The 24,498-nt window shown below is 38.2% G+C and overlaps 1 protein-coding gene across 5 annotated transcripts in view; it reads right to left on the bottom strand.

Annotated features, from left to right (window-relative positions):
• The window catches only part of LOC111154393 (discs large MAGUK scaffold protein 2), a 1,367,735-nt gene that overhangs the window by 538,000 nt on the left and 805,237 nt on the right, over positions 1-24,498 (bottom strand). For all 5 annotated transcript variants that reach the window (XM_022513932.1, XM_022513933.1, XM_022513930.1 and 2 more), the window contains one exon: positions 2,286-2,455. In XM_022513932.1, the coding sequence (XP_022369640.1) occupies positions 2,286-2,455 (170 nt within the window). The remainder of the gene's footprint in view (positions 1-2,285; positions 2,456-24,498) is intronic.

Raw genomic sequence — 24,498 nt, 5'->3', positions numbered from 1 at the left:
GTTAAGTTCTAATAATGTCCTAGTTCTTCATGCTTCAGTAAACCAACGCTATCAGTCGTCTGCCATGTACTTTTGGGTTACTGCCAGGGTTTTCTTGTTGGATTACACTCACCTGTCCCCACTTCCCCCTTTTTATGTCCTATGGCAATTCCTGTCCTACCCTCTGCTAAAGAAGACAACAGTTCAGACTGAAATAAACCAGCCAGACGGGACCCTGGCATCAAAGATCCCCCAAAACTGTTCCTGCTAAAATTAAGGAGTTTTGGCTATGGATTCACAAGAACCTTGAAGTGCTCTGTTGAGCAGCTAGAGGTCAGCGAGCTAGCTAGTGACTCAGCTAGCAGGAGGTCTGCTAATAGATGCTAATGCTTTGCTGAGTGCTTCAAACTGGTGTTCGCTTTAGGGTGGTGCTGAATAATCACCATTAATTGAACTGTAGAAATACCTGCTTGCTATTTGTAAATAGCATATATTTTTCATAGAAATCGTGTGATGCTCAAATTGTTTATCTTTAGATCACCTTGCAAATAGGGTTTTAGTAAATGTGAAAAGGTTAGAAAGTCCTTCCTTTCATACTACCAGACATTGTGGTATGCAAATGCTTTACTTCTTTTTTTTTTCTCCAGATTTAATTATGTGATTTTAATCCATTTGAATTTAGCTCACGGGGCATCTTTGTATAGATTCATTACATAACCAAGCAATTGTAGCAAAGTTTGAAGCTATTTGTAGTAAAACGTACTACAAATAACATGTACATACAGGTAATACTCGTTTGGGAGTCAATTAGGGCCAGCCACTGTTCTAATTAGTTTAGTGAATTGGCTCATCTAATCCTCACATTTCTAGGGGCAACTACTATTATTATCTGCATTTTTAGATGAGAAAATTAAGGCTCACAGAGGTTAAGCAATTTGCTCAAGGTCAAATGGCTAGTATGCTGCAGAGGTAGCACTTCAGCTCTGGAGGCTACACTTTTAACCAGCAAGATTTAGTTAAATGTTTAATTTTCATAAACCCTGTGGGACAGATACTGCCATTATGATCCCCATTTAATAATGAGGGGATTGGTCCAACCAATATCACTCTGCTGGTAAGTGGCTGAATCAGGCTTTTAAACTCAGTCCTGTCTGACTCCTGGGTCTGAGGTCTTAAATATCAGCCACTACAGCCTTCTACAGAAGGCAGTGTACTTACTTCCTTTTTAATCCCATCTAGCATTAGAGATTAAGTAGATTTTAAGGGAAAGAGAAATGATTTACTCAAATAATACAGTAACTATCTGGTCATAATCTTCTAAAAATATTTGAAAAACTGTTAAGCCAATTATTGGATTTTTCTTAAAATATTTGAAATACTTTTAAGCTAATATTAAATGTCATCATTCTGAAGAGTACAGCCCAAATGACTGTCCTTAAAAATTAGTGTAATAATTCATCTCACTGTTCGTGTGACTCCCCAGAGTAACTGCAATTACTCAAGAGATCTGTGAGCATTTAGGGGTGCCTGGGTGGCTCAGTGCGTTAAGTCTCTGCCTTTAGCTCAGGTTATGATCTCTGGGTCCTGGGATTGAGCCGCATAAGGGGCTCTCTGCTCAGCAGGGAGCCTGCTTCCCCTTCCCTCCTCGCCTGCCTCTCTGTCTACTTGTGGTCTCTCTCCCTTTGTCAAATAAATAAATAAAATCTTTAAAAAAAAAAAAAAGAGAGAGAGATTTGCATTTAGAAAAAATAAAATTTAGAAAAAATAAATTTTTTCTATTCTATTTTTTCTATTTTGACTATAGCAAATATAAAATATTATGTGGTACTTGTTGGGTGTAACACATGAAAGTATTACAAATCAAAACAAATCACAACAGTATTATAAAAACATACAATAACTGTTATTTTGAAATAGACTAGTTTAATTATTATCATTCATATTACTATTTTACTAGATGAGGAGTCACCATTTAGATCTTAAAAATGAGAAGGAATGTATGTGCCAGCCAAGTCACAATGATACAGTAAAATTAAAAATTTATAGAAAATGCCAATGGTTTATAAAAACACTGCTTAGAAGGACATTCCTGTATAAATCTGTCCTTTTCTTTCTGTGAGTTCCTATTTAGAGTATTGATTTCCTTGACCTCTGTAAAACCACTACTGCACCATTTCGGATCTCTAGGTGAGGACTGAATGGCAGAAACTAAGAGAAGAGAGTACGCTGTCGGTGGATTATGGCATATCCATTTTGGCCAAATGGTTTGTCACAGGTGTCTCGTGAGTCATTTATGGTTTTATTACCTTTAGGTCCTTTGAACAGTTTGATCTCCACAACAGTCTCCAGAATGGGTCGTCTTCTGCGCACATACAGGCGAACGATAGACCCCGCTTCTTTGAGAGCTTCCACGGCTTTACTGTGGGAAACCTCTGACACGTCGACCTCATTCACCCGCAAGATACAATCATTGACCCTGGAAGACAGGGAAAGAAGAAAAAGTGAGGGTGGCTGGGAAGATTTCTTAAAGTATATTATCATTGTTAGTGAACCTGAAGAAGTGAGGAAGCAAACAGTACAAGCAATTTTAAAATGTTTCTATTTGGAAGAAGCAATTCAAACGAAAGAAACCTTGAACTCCCCAGCCTTCCCAGGCTTTCCAAATGGACTTGCACTACCAGTCAGGCCCCTCTTGCACTTAGGTTCCCTGGGATAGGAAGCCTGTGGTACACGCTGTGAGTTCGGAGGACTGCACATTTTGAGGCCGCTGTCAGTTACATCATTTTTTTTTTAAAGGTTTTATTTATTTATTTGTCAGAGAGAGAGAGAAAACACAACCAGAGGGCATGGGAGGCAGAGGGAGAAGCAGGTTCCCTGCTGAGCAGGAAGCCCGATGTGGGACTTGATCCTAGGACCCTAGGATCATGACCTGAGCCCAAGGCAGCCACTCAACTGACTGAGCCACCTACGCATCTCATATTTCAATTGTTTCTAACTGGTTTGACTGAGGGTTATGATTGCAGTGGTTCTCAGAACTTACTATGGATTATACAGACATCACAAATGTAACCTTATAGTTGAATTTTCTTAAATTTTTAATTTGCTACTTATAAAGGTAATATATGGTCATTTTAGAAAATCTGAAAAATGTAACCATGCAGAAAGAAGAAAAAGTATACATGACCTAATCATCTAAAATAAATGTGTTAGCTTTCTGGTAAACTGTCTTCCCGTATTTTGTTTTGTTTTGTTTTCCCTTTCCCCCTCAAATTCATATCACAATACTACAGATATTGACGTTCAGATTTCACAAAATTCAAAGAAAATTTCAGGTAATCTTTGGCTTAGGTATTTACTTTGAAAACCAAGAATTATGGTAACATAATTTTTGACATTTTCTCTTCAGGAGGGATCATCTGACTTTTCTATAAAACTGTCCAGGTAATATATATTTATGTAGCCATAGACTTCAAATCTCTTTTATGTTCATGATAATTAGTAAAAACTTTAATAATAGTTAAATGTATGAAACTTGAGACTAGAAAGATTTCCTTCCTTTACTTTGAATATGCACTCTAATATTGCCCATCTCAGTTTAGTATGTTGCTCAGAGTAAGAAATAAGGGGCTACCCTTGCTTGACTTCCTCATCCCACTACCACATGTTTGTCTCTACCTGCAGTCTATCCGCAATCTGTCCACATTTCTTAATCTGCACTGCTACCATCCTGGTTGACGTCAACGTCCTCTCCCACCTGGATTATTTCTACAGCCTTCTACCTACTCCCCCTGGACCCTCTCTTGTCAACGTTTAATTCATTTTCCACACAGTGGACAGGGTAAAGTGGACATGATTGGTTGCTTTTTCATCTTCCATTCCCCATTTCCTTCTTCCCAATAGTGCCTGATTTGCTCAGGACAATCACTCCTTACAATGAATGAAATAATAAGTCTAAGTTCAATGACCAGGCCTTCCATTTCCTAAGTTGGTAAACACTGATAACTAGCTTCTTAGCCTCTGTGTTCACATCTATAAATAGATACAATACTAACATCAACAATAAAGACTTATGGGGAAGATTAAATGAGATAATGTACATGTAAATCTTTAGCAAGGAGTCTGGTATGTATTAAGCACCTAATAAGTGGTAGCAGTGAACAATTTTTGATTTATAATTTTAACTATTAGATCCTTTCCATAATCTTGTGAATAAGTCATTATCCACATTACAGAAATGAGAATTGTTTCAAGTGATCAAGTTCTTTGTCTAAAGCTGTCAGAAATTTGGGTAGAAATTGGATATGATCTTCCAGTCATATTATTTCCAATCATATATCCAATTGGATAGGTCTTAAAATTTCCAAAGTTGGGCACTCTCCTCTTAGAGATCACATACATCTAAATGTTGCAAACAGTTTCACATACATGTACACATCAATTCAAACTTATAATACGGTAGTGAAAATATTATACAAAAAGTATAGGAAGAATTTTTCTATCATTTTTTCCCCCATAACTTCTCTATACTAAGTTTGGGGAGCTTAGTTATAGACACTCTTGTCTCAATGAGAACCCTGATTAGGTTCAAGTTTCTGAATTTCTGAATTTCACATATTAAGATTCAATGATGTCATTTCATCATAACACATGCTATGGCTTTATTAGGTTTACACATACACTTCCTCTCTGAATGACCAAAGGAAAAAAAAATGGAAAATTACCAATTAAAATAGTTTTGAAAATGTAGGCAACACGGGTGCCAGCCGCCCTGCAGCAGCTGGTCCTTTGAGAGTGGGTAATTTTGTCATCTCATGATAATGCAAACACATAGTGTTTACTGTCGCCCTATGCTCAGAATATTAATCATATCTTAAAACACTGCTTTCCATCGAAGGGAGTGGCTGACATTTAAAAAAAAATTCTGGATGCTGTATCTAGTCAAACTGTACTAAATTTTTCCTTTTGTATACAGTGGAATCCTTAATTGTCAATTGCAGGGGTGAGGACATCACAGCCTAAATCATGTTTTTTTCCTGAACATGTGGAGGAAATAGGCAACTTCAGCGCAGTGAAAAGAGCACTGGAATAGCCTTCAGGACACTTGGACTGGAGTCCCAGCTGCGTGACCACGGTCAAGTCACTTTATCTCTTTGAACCTCACTCCCCCATGAAAAGAGAGTAAGTGTGCCCAGAGTTCATGAGAGGAGTAAGCAGACAGGCAATGCATCTGGGTGTGTGTGTGTGGACTATAGAGTACAGTACATACGAGAGCTGTAGCTATTGATCAAAGATGAGTCAAAGATGCTGTGCTCAAGGACGAACTGGAAGGTGGACAGGATGGAAATGGAAAATTTAAGAGGGCTGGCTATGTGCCGTATCAGTCTAGCCACTTCATTTATTCACTGGTGCTTAACCCCCACCCCCCACCATTTCTGAAACACTGATTCTCATTCTACAGATGATGAAATTTACTGACAAGGTCACAGGGGTGTTGAGGGCAGGGACATGATTCCAGCCTGACTTGGCCTTTTTCTAAAGCCTATGCTGATACAGAGTTCCTCAGAACGGATCATTTTAAATTAAAAAAAAAAAAAGAAAGGGAGAGAGGGAGAGAGATGAGGGGCAGAGTTTATATATTCTAATTCTCAAATATAGAGGAAAGAATATCAAGCTGAAGTAGGGCACTCACTTGAAATAGCATCTGGCTAGAGGGTCATAGTTATTTTCTTAGTTATTTAAAATTAATTTGCTTTCACTACTAGTAGATAACCTTTGTGAGTAAAGTCACCACCACATTCATTTTGAAACATATAAATATATCACCAGCTTCTGACTCAAGTAATACTATGTCCCAATAAAAAGTACAGCCTTTATCACATTCTTGATATGTATTAGAAATTCATTTATATAAACATCTCCTCCTCTAGCCATGCAACTAAGTTGATGGTTTCATTTTCCGGTGCTTGCTGTTTCAAATATAAGTCTACAATATTCATTTTGTGAAATGGAACTATCCAAGAGATTAAAAGCCTAATTTAAATCTTTTTCTTGTCTCATTGTCTTCAGAATTCTGTTTTTTTCCTTACAGAAAATGTCTCAGAAATAAAAAGGACATTTTATCATTAACATGTCAACAGAATCACACCTAAATTTTGCATTAAACAAGTAAGTATTATGGAACATGATATAGTATCACTGAAAAGTCAAATAATACCTGACAAATTATTTGTTCCACTTTGAAGACACAATTTAAAAGAACAAGTAATATATACTCTTGCATAGGTATTAAAGTATTTTCTGTTGGAAAATAAATTTTGTGATTTTCTACATTTTTTAAAGCGTTGATTCACTATAAATGAGCACCAAATGCTGGTGTTACAACGGAAACATTCCTGTTCATTATGCATTTAAAATAACTGAAAGGAAAGATAACAAAGTTTCAGCTCTAGTTCTTTGTTGACACAGAGATTGCAGGTGTTTTAAAAAGCATATTTTTGCTTTTGGGTTTCATGCCAGGTCCTAAAATGGGAATATATCAGAGCCGAGAATCTAAGAACGTAGGCCTGGGAGCCCTGGCACAGCCCCATCCACATGGAATGTTGGCCCCCCTCTAGAACTTAAGAGCAGTGTGGCTTGGGATAAGTCACATGACATCCCACAGTCTCAGTTTCTTCATCTGGAAACAGGGAAAAGATTGCTGCATGGATCAGATGGGATAATGTATGTGAAGTCCTCAGTATAGCGCCAGACAATGGTAAAACATTGTAGTTATGAAAAAGGGGTAAGTGATTTGCTTAAGAAAGATAAGAAGTAACTATAGAAAGAAGATACAGTAAGGAGACAAAGGAAGAGCGCTACAATCAGAATACTGAAAGGGTTTCTGACATCTTCCATGAGAAAGAGAGGAAGAAATGAGATAAATGGGGTTTGGAGGAAGAAAAATGTAAAAAGAGGGCTTTCAGTAGGTCTTATTTGATGACGAGTAATATAATTCCCCTTTAATTTTACCCTCTGCTGCAGAGCAGGGAGACTGATTTGGAACTAGATCCCAGGACCTGGGGATCATGATTCGAGTTGAAGGCAGATGCTTAACTGACTGAGCCACCCAAATGCCCAAACAACAAAAATTTCTAACAAATATAGACAGACTTTGTGATCAGTGCTTAATTGATCACATGCATTATTTCCTTTAGCTTTATCCTATTTTCTTTTTAATACTTAAGTTCGTCTTGTCTTCTGGGAAGTCATCCTCACCTCAACTGCCTTGTCCCATGTCCCACTGCAAGGAAGTCAGTGGGTAATATTAATAGGGTTAGCAGATTTAGCAAATAAAAAGTTTAAAATATCAAGCTAAATTTGGCTTTCAAATAAAACACTAATAATAGGGGTGCCTGGGTGGCTTGGTCAGTTAAGCATCTGCCTTTGGTTCAGGTCATGATCCCAGGGTCCTCAGATCGAGTCCCACATCAGGCTCCTTGCTCCTTGCAGGGGGCCTGTTTCTCCTTCTGCCTGCTGCTCTCCCTGCTTGGGCTCTGTCTCTTTCTCTGATAAATAAATGAATAAATAAAATCTTTAAAGAAACACTAATAATAATTCAGAAAAACAAACACTTTTCTTAGTATAACTATATTCTATAACATGTCTGAGACATACTAAATGTACTTGTGTTTGTCTTATATTCAAATTTCAGTGGGTCTCTTATACTTCTAAAAATACAGTATTTATAAAAGACCTGAACTATACTTACATTATGCTTATGGATATGCTTATATATTTTGCAACAGAAACTGAAACACAAAGAGGTTTATAATGACAGTAAGTTATGTCTACGTAGTCTTAAATCTCATGCACTCTACTATCCACATTTCTCCGGTTAAAAATAATTTTGAGACTTATTTAAGGGCCAATCCCAACTACTCAGTAACCATCAATGGGGTCAAGGATCATACTGGCCAACAGTAAAGCCAAGGCAAATAACAAATTCTAGATCAAGGGTTATTAAACTTTAGCATGCGCTAGTTACTTGGAGAGCTCGGTAAACCACAGATTGCTGGGCTCCACTCTGAGTCTGTGATTCAGTAGGTCCGGGGCAGGAGAGAGGGCTTACATTTCTAACAAATTTCTAGGTAATGTTGGCCATGCTGGTCTGGGACCATACTCTGAAAACCATTGTGCTATGTATTGAAGAGTCACTCACTTGGCTCATATCTGGTTCATTCTAAAACGAACAGGAATACTCAATCTTATGTAGATCAAATTGATGGTGATAAAAGTCCTGAGCTGACTCTAGAGCCAGTTCCCTGAGTGTTACAGCTTTTCATTATCATGAAGTTTCTAAATGCATTTGGACCAGGAGACCTGGGCTGCCACAATGTGTGAGACTGTGCAGTATGTAAGCCATTTTCCAGCACTCATTTCCTGTCTGTCGCTCTTTTCCTGACTCTTTTCCTTTAGCAAAGACCAAGCGGTGGCCACTTCATTCTACACTTTTAAAAATAGGGCTTCATCTTGTGTCTCTAATTCTGGGTAAGAGTAACTCGGGTTTATGATCCATAGAAGCCATCCCCTACAGTGAATGTACTGTTTCTCTGTATTTGCCACTTCATTTCCCTTATATAAAATGTTTGCAGGATTCTCTGCAGCTGTCATCTGGGAAAGATCACAGCTTTCCACAATGGGGGAAGAAATTGGCTATTTTAGCATCAGTGATTGGTCTTTCGGCACTTTCCCAGAAAATCAGGGAGGCCAGCAGCAAATCTTGAGCCAGGTACTTAGTGGGTAAACATGGAAAAGAGGCATGAAATGGTAATCTCAAAGGGAAAAGATCATAGGACTGGGAATTACTGAGCCCATTCAGATGAATACTCTTTCTGCAGACAGAATTGCATGTCAGTTTCATGAATGAGGTCCTGGTACCTCCCATCTGGGTCAGTGCAGTAGCTTCCTAGCTGGTTTTCCTGACTGCCAGGTTAAGTTGCCCCCCTCCACTCCATCCAGACACACAAGTCCAGCTTTGGCTTCTGAAAGCAACTCTATCGTCATTTCCTCTCCCTCAACATTCATCAAGAGTTACTTAACCCATATAAAAACTGTTTATCTTTGCATTACCAATGTCTGGCACGAGGCTGTCACTTACAAATGAATAAACATCACTGAAGAGACTCTAAATCTGACCCCTCTCAAGCCCCTGTTCTAGCTAATTCATATCATCATTGTCCTGAGAAGATAATGAGCTCATTCCCATCTCTGCATTTTATTTCATGGTGACTTGCAAAGCCCTAATCAAGAGCAGCCTCATTCCAGGACATGTTCATAATCCATAGCTTCATAAACTATTTCCTAATCAATCAAATCCCCATTGCGCCTAATGCGTAAAGTATAAATACATGGTAGATTCTCACCAAAAAGCTATAGATAGACTCGGTGCCCCCACAGAACCTAAAAGTGAGTATACACATTAAGAAATACATTTAAGAATGTTGAATTTGATTTCTTGTTTTTCTCTACGCAAACCTGTTCCAATCCCAGAAGCTGATAGGAATCAACATAATATGAACTTCATAATTATACGTCTTCTCATTCTAATTAAATATGACTTAATGATATTGAAAATTTCAGTGAAAAGTTGAGAACCACAAGGAACATGGTATTCTGGGAAGAATACTGAGTTATAACCAGATGTGAATTCTAATCCTGGTTCTGCCCCTTTCCAGTTAAATAGGTCATTATTTAACAACCCCCAATGTTAAGTTGGATTCAGGGATGTTAAATTCTCTTCTGGCTCTGGTGTTCTATAAATCTAAGTTCAAGGTCAGCTTATACTGGCATCTATCTCTGTATGAAAATCTGGAGTGCATCTCAAATGGAGAGGAATGCCAAATATCCTCATCTCTTCCCAATGAACAACTCTCTCCATTATTTTTTATTCTCTCTCAAGGTAAATTATTCCATCACCCAAAGTGGAAAGTGCTTCTTTCTCAACCACACATCCAAGCTGTCACTTTTTGTTTGTTTAAGGTCTTCCCTTTATCTTCACTTACCCTATCTAAGATCTGGCTCTTATTATTAATCACCTGTATTCTGGGGGTGGGGATCAACCTCTTGCCAGCCTTCATGTCAGCTTTCTCTCTATAATCCATTTTCAGTTTATTGTCAGGATGGTATTATTAAAAACACACCTGATTCCTTTATTCTTCTATTTAATAGTCTTTTAATTGCTCTCCACTGCCTACAGATTTTCAAGGATTTTGAAAAATCCAAGAAGCTCTTTCTTCAAATGAAATCTTTCTCAGAAGCCATATAGTGTATAAGTGTATAAAACAAAAGCAGAGTTTCTGTAATTTCTGCATTGGGGAGGGAATGGTGTCACAGTGCAGCTTGGTGGAAGGCCCTCATTTGTGACTTCTCAGAGGGCTACAAGGGATCCAGAAAGAGGGCACGGCATATGACTGAGCTAGAGAGTACCGAAAGAAATCCAAGGCAAGCCCTCTCTCCAAGCTAAATGCCCTGGTGCTGACCTGAAGTGGGTATCTTTTTCTAATTGATGTAAAGGTTTTCTATAGGCCAGCGCCTACTCATCGGGCTCTGTGGGACATAAACTGAATCCTTTTTGGATAAAGCTCACAGACCTTTACACAATAAACAGGTGTTTCTATTATCTGGTTGTGATTCACCTCCTCAGCCCTGTCTCTTGCTACGTCATTAACAGTTTCTTCAAACATCATTCAAGTTCATAGTCTAGGACTGTCCCTCTGCCTGAATAACCACCTCCAACCTTACCCATCCTTTAAGACTAATGCCAATTCTGAAATAGCTTTATGATTCAACAGGGAAGATAGAAAAACAAACTACTACATTTCAGTATTTTAAGTGCTATGGCGAGAGCAATATAGGATACAGGGTAACAAGAAAAAGTTGGCTAGATGAATAGAGAGAGAAGTGTTCTTGGGATAGCTTAGGGCCGGTGAAGTGAGGACCACAGACCAAGTCTTCCAGGCCTTGTAAAGCCTGCTGAGGAATTGGAGTTGAACCTGCAGGCAGTAGAAAGCCATTGTAGTGCTTAGCTAGAATAGTGTTTTAGAAAAAATAAAAAAAAGGAATAATAATCTCTCTAGGTAGGATATAGAGATAGGGAGACTTGCTTAGATTTCGGAGGTGGAGTTAGGGTAGAAGAAAGCAAGGATTGTTGTTAGAGGCTATTGTATAATCTGATAAAAGACTTGTTAGCCTGGGTTAAACCAGTGGCAGAGGCAATTAGATAGAAGGGAAGTGATGATTAGAGGGCTAATTTGAACCTACTAGATATGCTGATGGATATCTAGTAAGGGAGGTAAGGAAGAAGAGGAAATGTTTTGTTTAAACTTTTATCTCTGCCTATGAATCATGAGTCACATGAGAGAAATTCTATCTTAAATTCACTTTTTGTATCTTTAGTGTCTAGTATCACGCCTGGCACAGCAGGCAGCGAATATATGTTTGATTAATAAATGAATTTTAAAAGTAGGGAAGTTAGTCGATGACATCTTTGCTGCCAGTATCCATGTTTTCCTCATCCTCTCCAGTGACCTTGCCCCATGAGAATGCTATGTCTTATGTCATCTTGTTTCTCTTCTATAAATAGAATCAGCTCAAATGAAATCACTGGAAGAAACAAGCTATTATTCACAACTCTGTTTGCATTGGAAAAAAGAAAAAAAGAATTCTGGGAAGAGGCCAAGGTCTAAACAAATAAAAAGAGCAAGTAATCACAATGATAAGATCTCAAATATTAGTTGAGAAATGTAATATATCTGATATGCACAAAGATGCACGTTCAACCAACATTTACTGATCTTCTGTTACATAGTGCCAGGTGCTGTGTGGGCACAAAGATACAGTGGTGAATGAGAAAGGTACAGATGGCCCCTGATATGGGGGTGGAGAGGAGGAGATTGACAAGAAGACCCTAATTATGTCACAAGGACAGCAGCCTGTGTCACTTAACATAAGACTAGCTCTAGCTTAAGTACATCTTCCAAACTTCAGAGTTGATGTTTTAATTTCAAGTTTTCATTTATTTTTCTCATGATTGTCATAATTTTTGGAGCTTAATTTCCACAGAAAGAGAATTCAAAGAGAATTCGAGTATATACTATGTGGCAAACTACTTGCAATCTTGCCGCTTACTTTGAACTGTTCTTCAATTACCAGGAATATATGAGGTGTCCCTTGATGCTCCCCCATGGCGCATGTACACTAACTTATGAACCAGCTGATGTTCTGCACACTTCTACTTATACAGAGCAAATATATATTTTCTGATGATAAGTGATTTCAGCAGTTTATAAGGTGTATAAAATATTTAAGAGGAAATTGTTGGCATCTTTGAAGACTCTCAAAATTATAAATATTAAATTTCATGGTGAGTAAATTCATTGGTTGTTATAGGGAAGCAATTCTCAGCATATGTATAGTTTAATAACAAATAACATACCTGTCTAAATTCATTTATTTATCTTTCTTTCTTTCTTTAGAGAGAGAGAGTGTGTGTGTGCACACACAGCGGGCAGGAGGGGCAGAGGGAAAAGGAAAGAATCTTAAGCACCAGACACGGGGCTCCATCTCATGACCCTGAGATCATGACCTGCACCAAAATCAAGAGTTGGACACTTAACTGACTGAACCACCCAGATGCCCCTATTTATTTTCTTATCTATTAGATTTTTCCCCACTAGAATTTAAGCTCTGTGAATTAAGATATCTTGTCTCTATTTTTTTATTGCCAGTGGCTGGCCCAGCTCCTCACAGTGGGCTCCCACCATCCACTCAGTTTTCCTGGTTCCCTCTACTTCCCATACCCTGTGTCTCCAATCTATCATCAAGATCAATCTTGCAAAATAGATCCCAACACATCCATTTCCCTCCACTTCCACTACTACCATCCAGTCCAAGTTACCACGCTTCTACCTGGATGTGCTGGCTCACTGTTGATACTTCTGTTCTTTAGAACACATTCTCTACATGCAAGCCAGAGTACCTGATTTTTAAATGTGAATTGGATGGTGTTACTCACTGTTTCCTGAAGTCCTCCAACCTCTTCCTATATCACGTAAAATAAAATCCAAACCCTTTACCAGTCTTCTATGTCATTCCTGGCTTCCACTTCTTCCTATGCTCTCATCTTCTACCTCCCTCCCCCTTGTCCCCTTTATTCTAACCACAATGGCCCTACTTTTTTTCTAGTAGGTACCTAGCTCATCTCTGCCCTAGGGTACTTCATCTTAGTATTCCTTCAGCTTTAAAAGTCTTTCCCTTATCTTGGCTTGGCTAGGTCCTTTTCGTCGGTAAGATCTTACCTTAAGTGTCACCTCCTTCAAGAAGCCTACCTTGAGTACCCAACTGAAAGTAGCCACCAGGAATTCATCCTACAACACTCTGCTTCATTCTTTTCATAGCATTTCTTACTTGTGATATTTTGTGTAGTTATTTATTTCCTGCCCAACAGACAAAAATTTAAATTCCTTAGAACAGAAACCTCATCTTTTTGACCATCTTATTCTAGGACAGTGCCAAGCTCATAGCAGTCACTCAGTGAACAGTTGAATCGCAAATAGATTAATGAATGAAGGGATGGATGCATAAGTAGTAGGTCTACCTAACTTGGATTGGGTTTGTCAACAACAAAGTATATACAATCTTGCTATCCAGATCTGAATTCTGATAGCTCTAGTTCAAAGCCCTTCTTAAATTTAAACCCATAATTATCAGAGTTATTTAGTACTGGCAAAGGCTGTGAGCAATTTCCTATCCAGCAGATAATGCTAAATTGCTTAGAGGTAGTAATTTTTGAGGGTAGATGATTAGTGATGCTGTTTTTGACCTTTCCTAAGTTACAATAATCAGCTGTTATTGTTTATGTGATTTCATAATACCCATACCCCTCATCTCTTTCTGAAGCTAAATCATATTTCATAAAATAAATTCAAATTACTGTTGTGATGAAAACTCATGACACATTTTGAAACTGGTACTATTCTATGATTCTATAAAACCAAAACGAGTGCTCGCTGATTTAATGGTTGAATTGGTATGTTTGCAAATGGTATACTTAGTCCTTACGCTTGTTCTCAGCTACAGAGGCAAAACTCAGAGGCCTGAGGATGGTAGCCAGAAGGGGTTAGGTAGCCAGAAGGATCCAAATAGGATCCTTTGCTGCAGATATCTTCTCTCTTTCAGTAAATGGGTTTCATTTGAATTCATAATTTTCTCTTTTAAAATACTAATAAGTCCATTGTTGTCTGTCATTACACATGCCTCTCCATGTAGACAGTGGGACTTTATTTTAGAGGTAGGAAGAGCGGGGAAACAATGAGGGGTAATTTCATGGAAGAATTTATTACAGAAGACCATAGGCGCCAGGGCGGCAGAGAAGAGAAGCTTCCAGAAGATAAAGTGTAAGGGCCTATTTAGTCAGAGCGACTCCATCCGGTTAAACAGTGATTTTATTTATGCAGTAAAACTTAAACTGACCCTGCCTGCACCCCCCAAGTCCGGGAAACCAGTCCCAGGTAACAAAGCCCAAATACAAGGGAGGGTCAGGTCAGGTAGAGATAACAGCCCGAATGCAGGGATGAGTCGGGCCAGGTGGAGACATCCAATCAGTGGATCGTGCATACTGTCTCCCTAGCTACCAAGGAGTGTGGCCCCCACCTTTTGGGCGCCTTTTGGGTGCCAATTCTGACCAAGGTGATAGGCTAGTTCAAATAGCTACTATAGGGTAAATTGTAATTCAATTGGCCACCCATGTGTGACCTAGCATGATTGTGCAGCTTTCTCTTTGTGTTGCAATCTCATTGGCCACCTGTGTGTGGCCAGGCCCAACCACAAGGCCTTTGCTCTATAAAAGTTTGCTCTATAAAAGTCTGTAAGGCAGGGAGGGTCTTTGTAAGAGACGATCCTGGCTGGTCAGTTTGATTCTCAATGGTTGTCGTGAAATAAAGCTTTGCTTGACCTTTGCTTTGTATCAGTCTCGCTCCTTTAATCACGGACCCATTATTGGGGGACCTTGCTAAAGGAGTCCAGAAAGAGATCCAAAAGAGATCTACACATTTCATGGGATTCCTATGACAAGAAATGTAGTAACCTCCAGAAACAGTGTTCATAAAACATTTCGACAACATTATCTATTTTATTCTCGAAGTCTGGAAATATGCCGTGTAGGTAATTCTACATCTTCAAGTGGGAAAACCTAAGACTTAGACAAGTTAAGTAACTGACTCAAATTCACGCAGCAGATAAAAGATGGAAATAAAGGGGCTTCTGGGTGATGCAGTCAGTTAAGTGTTCAGCTCTTGGTTTCTGCTCCACTCACGATCTCCGGGTGGTGAGATCAAGCTCCATGTCAGGCTCCATGCTCAATGTGGAGTCTGTTAGGGATTCTCTCTCCCTTCCCCTCTGTCCCTTCTGCTTGTGCTCTCTTTCTATCCTAAAATAAATAAATAAATCTTTTAAAAGAGTTTAAAAAATGGAAATAAAAATTACACATTCATCTTAGGGCTGCTGGTCTTATTTCCTTGCCATTTATCACTCCTGTTTATGTGGCTGCCACTTGGTCCTTCTATGACAACTGTCTGCCAAAACCCTAAACCTGATTGAGCACAACTCTCCGTCTCCTCCATTGCCTCTTCCACAGCTCTGAACTGAAGTGCAGGAGAAAATCAGCAGGTGACAGGAGTCATTATAAATTCATCATCTCAAACACCTGGTCAGCTGGCTGTTCCTTGTTCTGCAATGATAATCTCTGAACCTGGTTTTTTTTTTTTTTTTTTCTTTTGCCACTTCCAGCACATAAGTTTTCTTCATACTTCCAAGAGAGAAAAACTATCTGATGAGAAATCCCTCCATTGATTCTGCCAGATTTACATGCTTAACTACATGTAAGCCCATGTCCTCTACTCTCTTCCTATTGCAGTGGAGGAAGTGTCCCTTCTGACACCAAACATCCATCAATTCACATTTTTTAAAAGACCTTACCTGATCATTTAATCTCTTTATATCCTATGTCCTTAAATCCCATTTCTCTACTTAGCCCAGTCCTGGAATATTCAAACATGTTCTGGTATCTCTTACCTTTTGAAAATCTTTCCATTAATCTGACATGACCTCTTGGCTACTGTCCTCTTTCCTCTTTACAAATCAAATTTATAAAATGAGCTAATTACATATATTCTCTATTTCTTTCTTCCCATTCTTTCTTTACCCCATTTTAATCCTGTCTCCTCACAATGCCCCTAACAAGAAAAATACAGAAAATGTTCCTACTAAATTCACAAATCTGGTTTGGGCCAAATCTAACCCAATCTCTTTAGTCCTGATCTTAGTTATCTTATGACAATGTTGAAGCCAGTTGCCTACCACTTCCTTGAAGTGTTCTTCTCCTGCCTGACCCTCCTGCCCATCTCCCTACCACACTGATCACCGCCTTTTACCTCCTCATTTTAGTTCTCTTTCAATCTATTGAACTTTATACTTAGAAAACAAAAGGAAAAACAAACCTATGCTCTTTTGTATGTTTTAAGTTGACATCTAATTTTTTCATTGTAAATTTAAATAATAGCAAAGGATTTAATTTCTGGTTTATTGTGAATTATAAAATTTATTTTCAATGGTTACATCATCGTTTCAAATTTATATAGTGGAATGTAAATATATATTAATTTGAAATCCATGACCACCAATTTAAAATATAAATTAACAAGAACTTTTGGAGGAGTTGGAAATTTTTTTTTCTTTTTTTACCCTTGAACTTATGCTTTCATTTCACTTTCATTCACCCTAATATATTCTATGTTCAAACATCTTATACAGATCACCCTAACATACTTATATAAAATAAAAACGCATATACAAATATAAATCCTACGATTTTTAAAAAATTTCCTGTGATATAAGCCTCTAAATGTCAAAAAATTATTTTGACTGAGTTATTATAATTATTTTTTAAAGATTTATTTATTTATGTATTTGACAGAGAGAGAGAGATTGGGGGGGTGCACAAGCAGGGGGAATGGGAAAGGGAGAAGCAGGCTTGCCACTTAGCAGGAAGCCTGATGTGGGCCTCGATCCCAGGACCTGGGATCATGACCTGAGCGGAAGACAGATGCTTATCTAAAAACAATAAAAATGCAATCATATTAGGGATTCATTCCTTAGTGGAATAAGTGAAGCATTTTAAAATTACCTCGTGTTTCCATTGATAAATGTAAATTAAGGCTAATATAAAACAAGATTCAGTATTTCTATTTTTCATTTCTACAAATCTAAGTGCTGAGAAAACTTGATCACAAAAACAAGTAGATGGGGATAGAAAGAGAATTTGAATTCCTTCTAAGTAAAATGCCTCAAATCCTGTAGTCTATCATTAAAACTATTTTAATGATCTGTCAGATTATAATTACTTTACAATTTCATTAAGAGCAAAGAATGGGAAACCATATGACTTAAAGAATTAATTACCCATTAATTAATTAATCATTAATTTCAATGATGAAAGTCATCTGAGCCACACTATTTCAGATTATTCCTTTACACCTAGAAGTCAATCAATGCTGTTAAATAAGTAGTAAAATAGCACTAAATAGCAAATAGAGCCATAGTGGGATTTGGGATGGGTAGGACATAATATCTTTCTTTTGTAAAATAGGACAACAACCATCGTAAGTGGAAAAGTGGCAAAGAAGATCCCATGCGAAATGGCAGGCTGCTTCTTGGAGGGGTATTTCTTGTTACCCTATGCATTTTCAAGGAAGTCTCTAAATTTCCTTGACTTCAAAGGTTCACAGTTACGCTTCCAGCCAGATGTCTCAGAGTTCCCAAACTCTAGGTTCGACTGCCTGTGTGATATATCCACTGGAAATTCCTCCCAGGCATCTTAAACCTAATCTTGTTCAAAAGAGAACTATTAAACTTATCTTCCAGCATTGCTCCTCTACCAGTCTTTACCAATTCTCATGTTCCTACCTCAAAATCACTCCAATAATTCTACTGGGTGGTCATCATGAAGTGAAGGCTGTTGTACATCTAGTACATGAAATGGGGCCCAGGACGGAGAAGGCACTGCCAATTTATCTAAAGGAATACAACTTCTTCTCACATCCAACTCCAATTAGTCGTTAAGCCTTTCCCAGTTTACGCCTTCAGTTTATTTCAGAATCTGTCCACTTCTCTGTCTTTTTGTCAGCATCTCTGTCCAAACTCCGATCATTCATCACCTGAATGATGCAATAGCTCCCCGAGCTGCTCTCCCTGCGTGTGCTCTTGTTAGCCAAGGCAGACTCCCACAGCAATCAGGGTGATTGTTACAGGAACAAATCAGTTCAGCCATTCTCTCATGGAAACATTCAACGTTTCGTGATGCTTTTCAAAGGATAAAGAAAAATTACTATGGCATCACAGTGTGCTTTCTCATGTGCAACTCTTTCTTTTCATCTCGGGCCCGTCCACCTTCACTCCCCAGCTCTAGTCCCAGTGGACTGGCCCCTACTTGCCTTAAGGCTTTGGACATACTCTCTCTGCCCAGAGACTCCTCCACCACTTTTCTCTCGGCTAGCACTCACCTTGTCTGTCTCAGCTTACATACCTCCCCTCTGCAAGATTTCCTTGGATATACCCCTAGGCTAGGTCAGGTCACAGAACAGCTCATGCACTTTCCTGTCATAGCACTCGCTTCCACTCTATGTCCCCTGTGAGGGAGGACTGACAGCACACATCCTGCTTTTCTTGTTTCCTGCTCTATCCCAGCTCCAAGTGTCTGATACATAGCAGAATATTCAGGAAATACTTATAGGACAAGTAGGTCACAAGTCGTGCTTTGCCCCTTACATTTGTCACTTCACTCAATTTCCCAACTTCAGTGAGTGCCACCAGAGTTGATGACAGTGGTATAAGCCCACTCAAGATCTCTCACCCCACTACACTGAAAGTCCTGAGGCTACCCCTTCCCATTCCCCACATTCATGCAAAAATCGTTCTGCCCACATCTTTTTTGACTCAGATCTGCATGTTCCATGCCCCTAACTGAATGCCAGAGACACGGGAATGCAGAGATGAGTTTATGGCAATAAAGCAGCTCTGGTACTCTCATGCCCCGTACAACATATTAGTCAAGACAGTATCTTTAAATGAAGCTCTAAAATATATGTATTTTGACAATAATACATGTCTGAGATAATGAATATTAGAGTTTATTTGTGTTTTAGTACAGTCATAAACAAAGGAACCAGATAATAGTTCCTTCTTTAAGTCATTGTTTTCTGAAAGGAAGAATTGCTTTTTTTTCCCCTCCCCCTAATGGTCCTGTTTTTCTCTTTAGTAATTTACTACTAAATTAGACTATAATATTTAAAGGAGTTAATGGAGGGAGGAGTAGAAGGGAGATAATACCAGCATTTTAATTAGTAATAGGGTATTGTAGATTTTATATCATGCCCCTGATGTCTGTGTGCTAACTACCAGACTAACTTGCATAACTAAAAATGATTTGGGCCCAAATCCTGGGTGTTTACTGACTAATTCTAGGTCACTTGCCTGAGGCTGACTTGTAAATTGTCTTAGCTCAGGGTATTATATGGATACTGTCCTGGATGCTAACATTCTCCGGAAGCTTTGTGTTACTCAGTTAAAAACTATTGTTGCTAATTCATTCAGCTATAATGCAAAAGAAAACTTCTGGTTTATGATTAAAAAACAAACAACAAAACAAAACAAATGCAATAAGGAGTACTAGAGCCAGTCTGCAGACATTTCAAACATAGTTGTATGTGGTAAGTACTTGATCCAGGAACAGTTAACCTGATTTCCTCTAATATTTGTGAGATTTTTAAAGATTATTTATTTATTTATTTGACAGAGAGAGAGATCACATGTAGGCAGAGAGGCAGACAGAGTGGGAGGGGGAAGCAGGGAGCAGGATGTGGGGCTCAATCCCAGGACCCTGAAATCACGACCTGAGTCCAAGGCAGAGGCTTAACACACTGAGATACCCAGGAGTCCCTATCTGTGAGATTTTTAACTTCCTTCCACAAAGGTGCTCATTACAATGTAATAAACAATTTAAATATTCAAAATAGGGTAAAAGTTAATGTCACACCTATATGATATGAAACTATGAAGCAATTTAAACTAATGTTTGCAAAGTATATTTTCATGTAAGGAAATGCCTGTATTGTGATATTAAATGAAAAAGGCAGGATAAAAAATTCAACTATATAAAAACATGCACCAAATATGAAGGAATATAATAAATACATCTTTTTGATGATGAGATTATGCATGATTCTAACTTATTTTCTAAATGTCTATATTTCCCAAATTTTTTACAATGAATGTGCATTATTTCCTAATCAGAGAACTGCATTATGTTCAAAAACAAAATTATTTAATCTTTTCATGTTCCTTTCATATAGAGTTGTATTGTGACGAAACCTCCAATCCAAGCCAGTCAATTCCTGAAGAGCTTAAAGAATTTGAATGTCACTTAGGTGGGTTTGAACTTTCAACTTTTCATACTATCACATGGGATGTTGGCATGGCTCTGTGTTCCCAGATATTTAAATATGTGTTCAGTTTTTGATCTGCAGATAATTGCAGTCATGTGCTATGGTAGGAAGAACATAGATTGTAGAATTAAACAGACAGGATTAGAATTTTGGCTCAGCCACTTGTAACTTAGCCTCCTTGAGCCTTCATAAGTTAATGTAATAAGCTTGAGAAATAGCAGCTCTTATCAGTCCCAAGTGTCTATTATGGGTAAAGAACATTGTTAAATGTTATAGGAGATAGAATATTAAATGAGTACCATAAGATTTCAGACATACAGAATGGTGGCATTTTAAGCTGGTTTAGAGATTCCCATGTTTTTTCTCTTCAGATATAGCTGTCAAGAAAATAACTCAGTCATTTAAAGCAAGTATATGTGTTACCATTAAAACAAAGCAAAACTGGGGCCCTCATGGCTCAGTTGATTAAATGTCTGCCTTTGGCCCAGGACATGATCCCAGGGTTTTGGGATCGAGCCTTACACTGACCCTTGCGTTGGCCTCCCTGCTCAGCTTTTCCCTCTTCCCTCTGCAGCTTTCCCTGCTTGTGTGCTCTCTTTCTCTGTCAAATAAATAAATAAAATCTTTAAAAAAAGAAGACAAAGCAAACCTTATTCTCTATAAATTAGAGTGGAGGCAACAGTTAATACTGTGAAATTTAATATGAGAAACCCAATAAGCCAATAACTTTACCAATAACATACATATCCTATTTATTTTGTTTTTACTGGACCCCAAAAGTCAATGAATCCATTTCTCTTATTGTGCCTGCCAAGTAACTTTTAAGGGATTAATGTTCACTAATGATCACCTTACAGGGAGTCAATAATGCCTAGGGAGAATGACCACTTAGGGTGGACTCCCCCTCTTCCACAACAGACATATTCTGGAATTCCCTGACTTTGCTGGCTGTGTAAACCACTCTCCCAAGTTCAAGTTCCAAAGGGTTAATGGTGCAGGCTTCGTGCACAACCTTAGACTCAAAAGTGGTATAAGAATGACTATTTGCAGAAGGTGTGGATGAAGCTTGGATGTGCAGTGACACAGCAGTGTCCTGGGCATGTCCCCACCCTCCCCATGGTGCAGCAGGGAGCTGGGAGCAGGAAGGGAAAAGGCTGGTGAGGGGCTGCGAGCTGGGGCCTGCTCTCCCTGTGCCTATCCTGGTGCAGAACTTTGAGTCTAACATTCTAAATTCTCACCTGGTTTGTCAACCTCAGCTTCCTCTGGGAAACTAAATGCAATGTGCAGAGGTGGGTGGGTGGAGAGTTTGGGAGGACAGAGGGATAGCTTGTCAGTAAAGATTGCCTGGCATGGACCTCACAGCATGGAGAAACTTCACACAGAAGACGATATGTAAGTCTTCATTTTACTGTTACTTTACCATCCCCTGCCCTGTGTAGGAGCTGAATGAATATTAAATAACTCCAACATCTTGATGATTTTGGCATCTAACTGTTAAGCCAATTTGTAATGACTTGATGCTTGCAAAAAACTTACCACATTATTAGGTCTTTCTAAGTAATGTAACTTGTGACTGTTCAGAAAAAGCATTCTTGAAAAATAACTATTGAACGAGAAATGAGGAGTTAGTTTGAGTGCTTTACCCCCCTCCCCAAACTGTTCTATTTTGGTCTAGATCCCAAATAACTATTTGCCAAAATCAATATCAAATATAGTTTCAGAATATTAGAAAGACAACATGCCTTCTTCGGAGACTACCAGGAATAAATAATAACAAATACCTTATCAGCGTTTAGTGTCGTGATCAGCTCTTTGCTTGAGGAATATAATGAAGATTGTGTCTTCTCAGAGCTACAGATCTAATCAAAACAAAGGGTTGATTTTTCTGACCATTCTAATGGCATTCTGGATGTCTCAGTCAACAAAAGTCAAATAATAACAATTTGACTTTGAAACAGAAAATTCCTGAAGAACTTCTATCATACTCATTTTAGGGAGAAAAAGGCTAAGATCAAGAAGGTTGTGTAACATTCTCAAGTCCTCTGAGCTAGTTAGTGGCGGAGAGCCCCAGGTGTGTCTCTGTCCTTCACTAGAGCAGTGCATCTAGTTAACTTTTGGTCTGACCTGGGAGTTAGAGTCTAGATGTACAAACAATGCCAGAAATTGCTCTCTACACAAGCAGGGGCTAGAATCAAATCAGAAAATTTAGACTCTCATGAAACCAGTCTAAAGGGATATGAACAATCACATCTATGTCTTACCAATCCCATTGTTCCTTTGCCAGGATCAGTATGTTCTTTTCTTCTTAAAGCATGTTCGGTTAATTGAACTTTATAAAACTCTAGTCTGAATTAATCGTCCTAAATTTTAAAACAGTGATTTGTTTTTGGCTTTTGAAAATAAAAACTTTGTCATAATTTTTCTAAAGTGTTAATGTTTTAGTACCTGGGACACAAGGTCAAATATCTGATCATTTTTCTAGGAAATGGGAGCGTGTTGTGATATTTGCCTACTTTAAAGATTACTTAGACTTGCACAGGCATGGAGCCCAAACCATAGGTCCTCTCTTTCGTGAATAGATTCTTTCCTAAAAGAACTTTCCTAAATTGCAGAACATCAAATGAATTCCTTCTGTAATTTGGTAGCAGCAATGTGAAAAAGTCGTGAGTTTTCTAAAACTAGAAGGAAAAATATTCATATTTGCAAATGATAAATATTTATCCCAGAAAAGAATGACTGGATATTTTAAATAACAGTTTTATTGAGATACAATTCCCATATTTTAAAGTTTGGCTTTTTAAAGTATATAATCTACTGATTTTTAGTATAGTTGTAGAGTTGTATAATCATTAGCACTATCTAATTTTAGAACATTTCTATCCTGTCCCAAAGAAATCCCATACTCATTATCAGCCCCTAGCAACTGCTAATCTTCTTTCTACCTATATAAATTTCTCTATTTTGGACATTTCATAGAAATAAAAATTGTACAGTATGCGCCTTTGGTATCTGGCTTTCTTCACATAGAACAGTGTTTTCAAGTTTCATCTATGATGTGGCATGCACCAGTTCTTCATCTCTTTTCATGGCAGAACAATATTCCACTGTATGGGTATACCAAATTTATTTATTCATTCATCTGTTAATAGATATTTGAGTTGTTTATACTTTATGGCTATTAGAAGTAATGTTTTTGTGCGGATGTAAGTTTCAATTCTCTTTAGGTACATACCTTGGAGTAGAATTGCCATTCACATGGCAACTGTCAACTTTTGAGGAACTGACAGACTGTTTTCCATAGTGGTTGCACCGTTTTGCCTTCTCATCAGCACTGCACGGGGCTTCTGATTTCTCCATATCCCAGCTAACATGTGTTATTGTCTATCTTCTTGATTATAGCCATCCCACTGGGTGTAAGCTAGTATCTCACTAGAGTTTTGATTTGTACTTCCCTAATGAATAATATTAAGCTTCTTTTTATGTGCTCATTTGCCATGTGTATGTCTTCTTTAAAGTAATATCTATTCAGATTTGTGGGAGACTAAATAATCCCTCTCTCTTCCCCATAAAAAGGTTCAAGACCTAATATCTGACTTGTGGATATACATGTCATGGATCAAAGAAACTCTACAGACATGATTAAGCTATGGACCTTGAGGCAGCGAGATTATCCTGGATTATCTGGGTGAGTCAAATGTGATCACAAGAGTCCTTAGAAGAAGGAGGCAGTAGAACTACAGTGAGAGAAGACATATGATAACAAAAGCAAAGATTGGACTGATGCTTTCTGAAGATGAAGGAAAGGGTTATGAGTCATGGAATTCAGGTGACCTCAAGAAGCTGAGGAAAGACAAGAAAATGGATTCTTTCAATTATCCTCTGGAGCCTCTGAGCAACATCTTCAGTTTATTTCAGTGAGTCTGATTTTGGATAGCTGACTTCCAGTACTATAAGATAACACATTTGTGTTATTTTAAGGCACTAA

Source organism: Enhydra lutris, unplaced genomic scaffold, assembly GCF_002288905.1.
Source record: "Enhydra lutris kenyoni isolate GAN:26980312 unplaced genomic scaffold, ASM228890v2 scaffoldscaffold37, whole genome shotgun sequence".
In the NCBI taxonomy this organism is placed as follows: Eukaryota; Metazoa; Chordata; class Mammalia; order Carnivora; family Mustelidae; genus Enhydra; species Enhydra lutris.
Note: the sequence above shows the minus strand (reverse complement) of the source record. Positions and strands in the feature narration are given on the sequence as shown.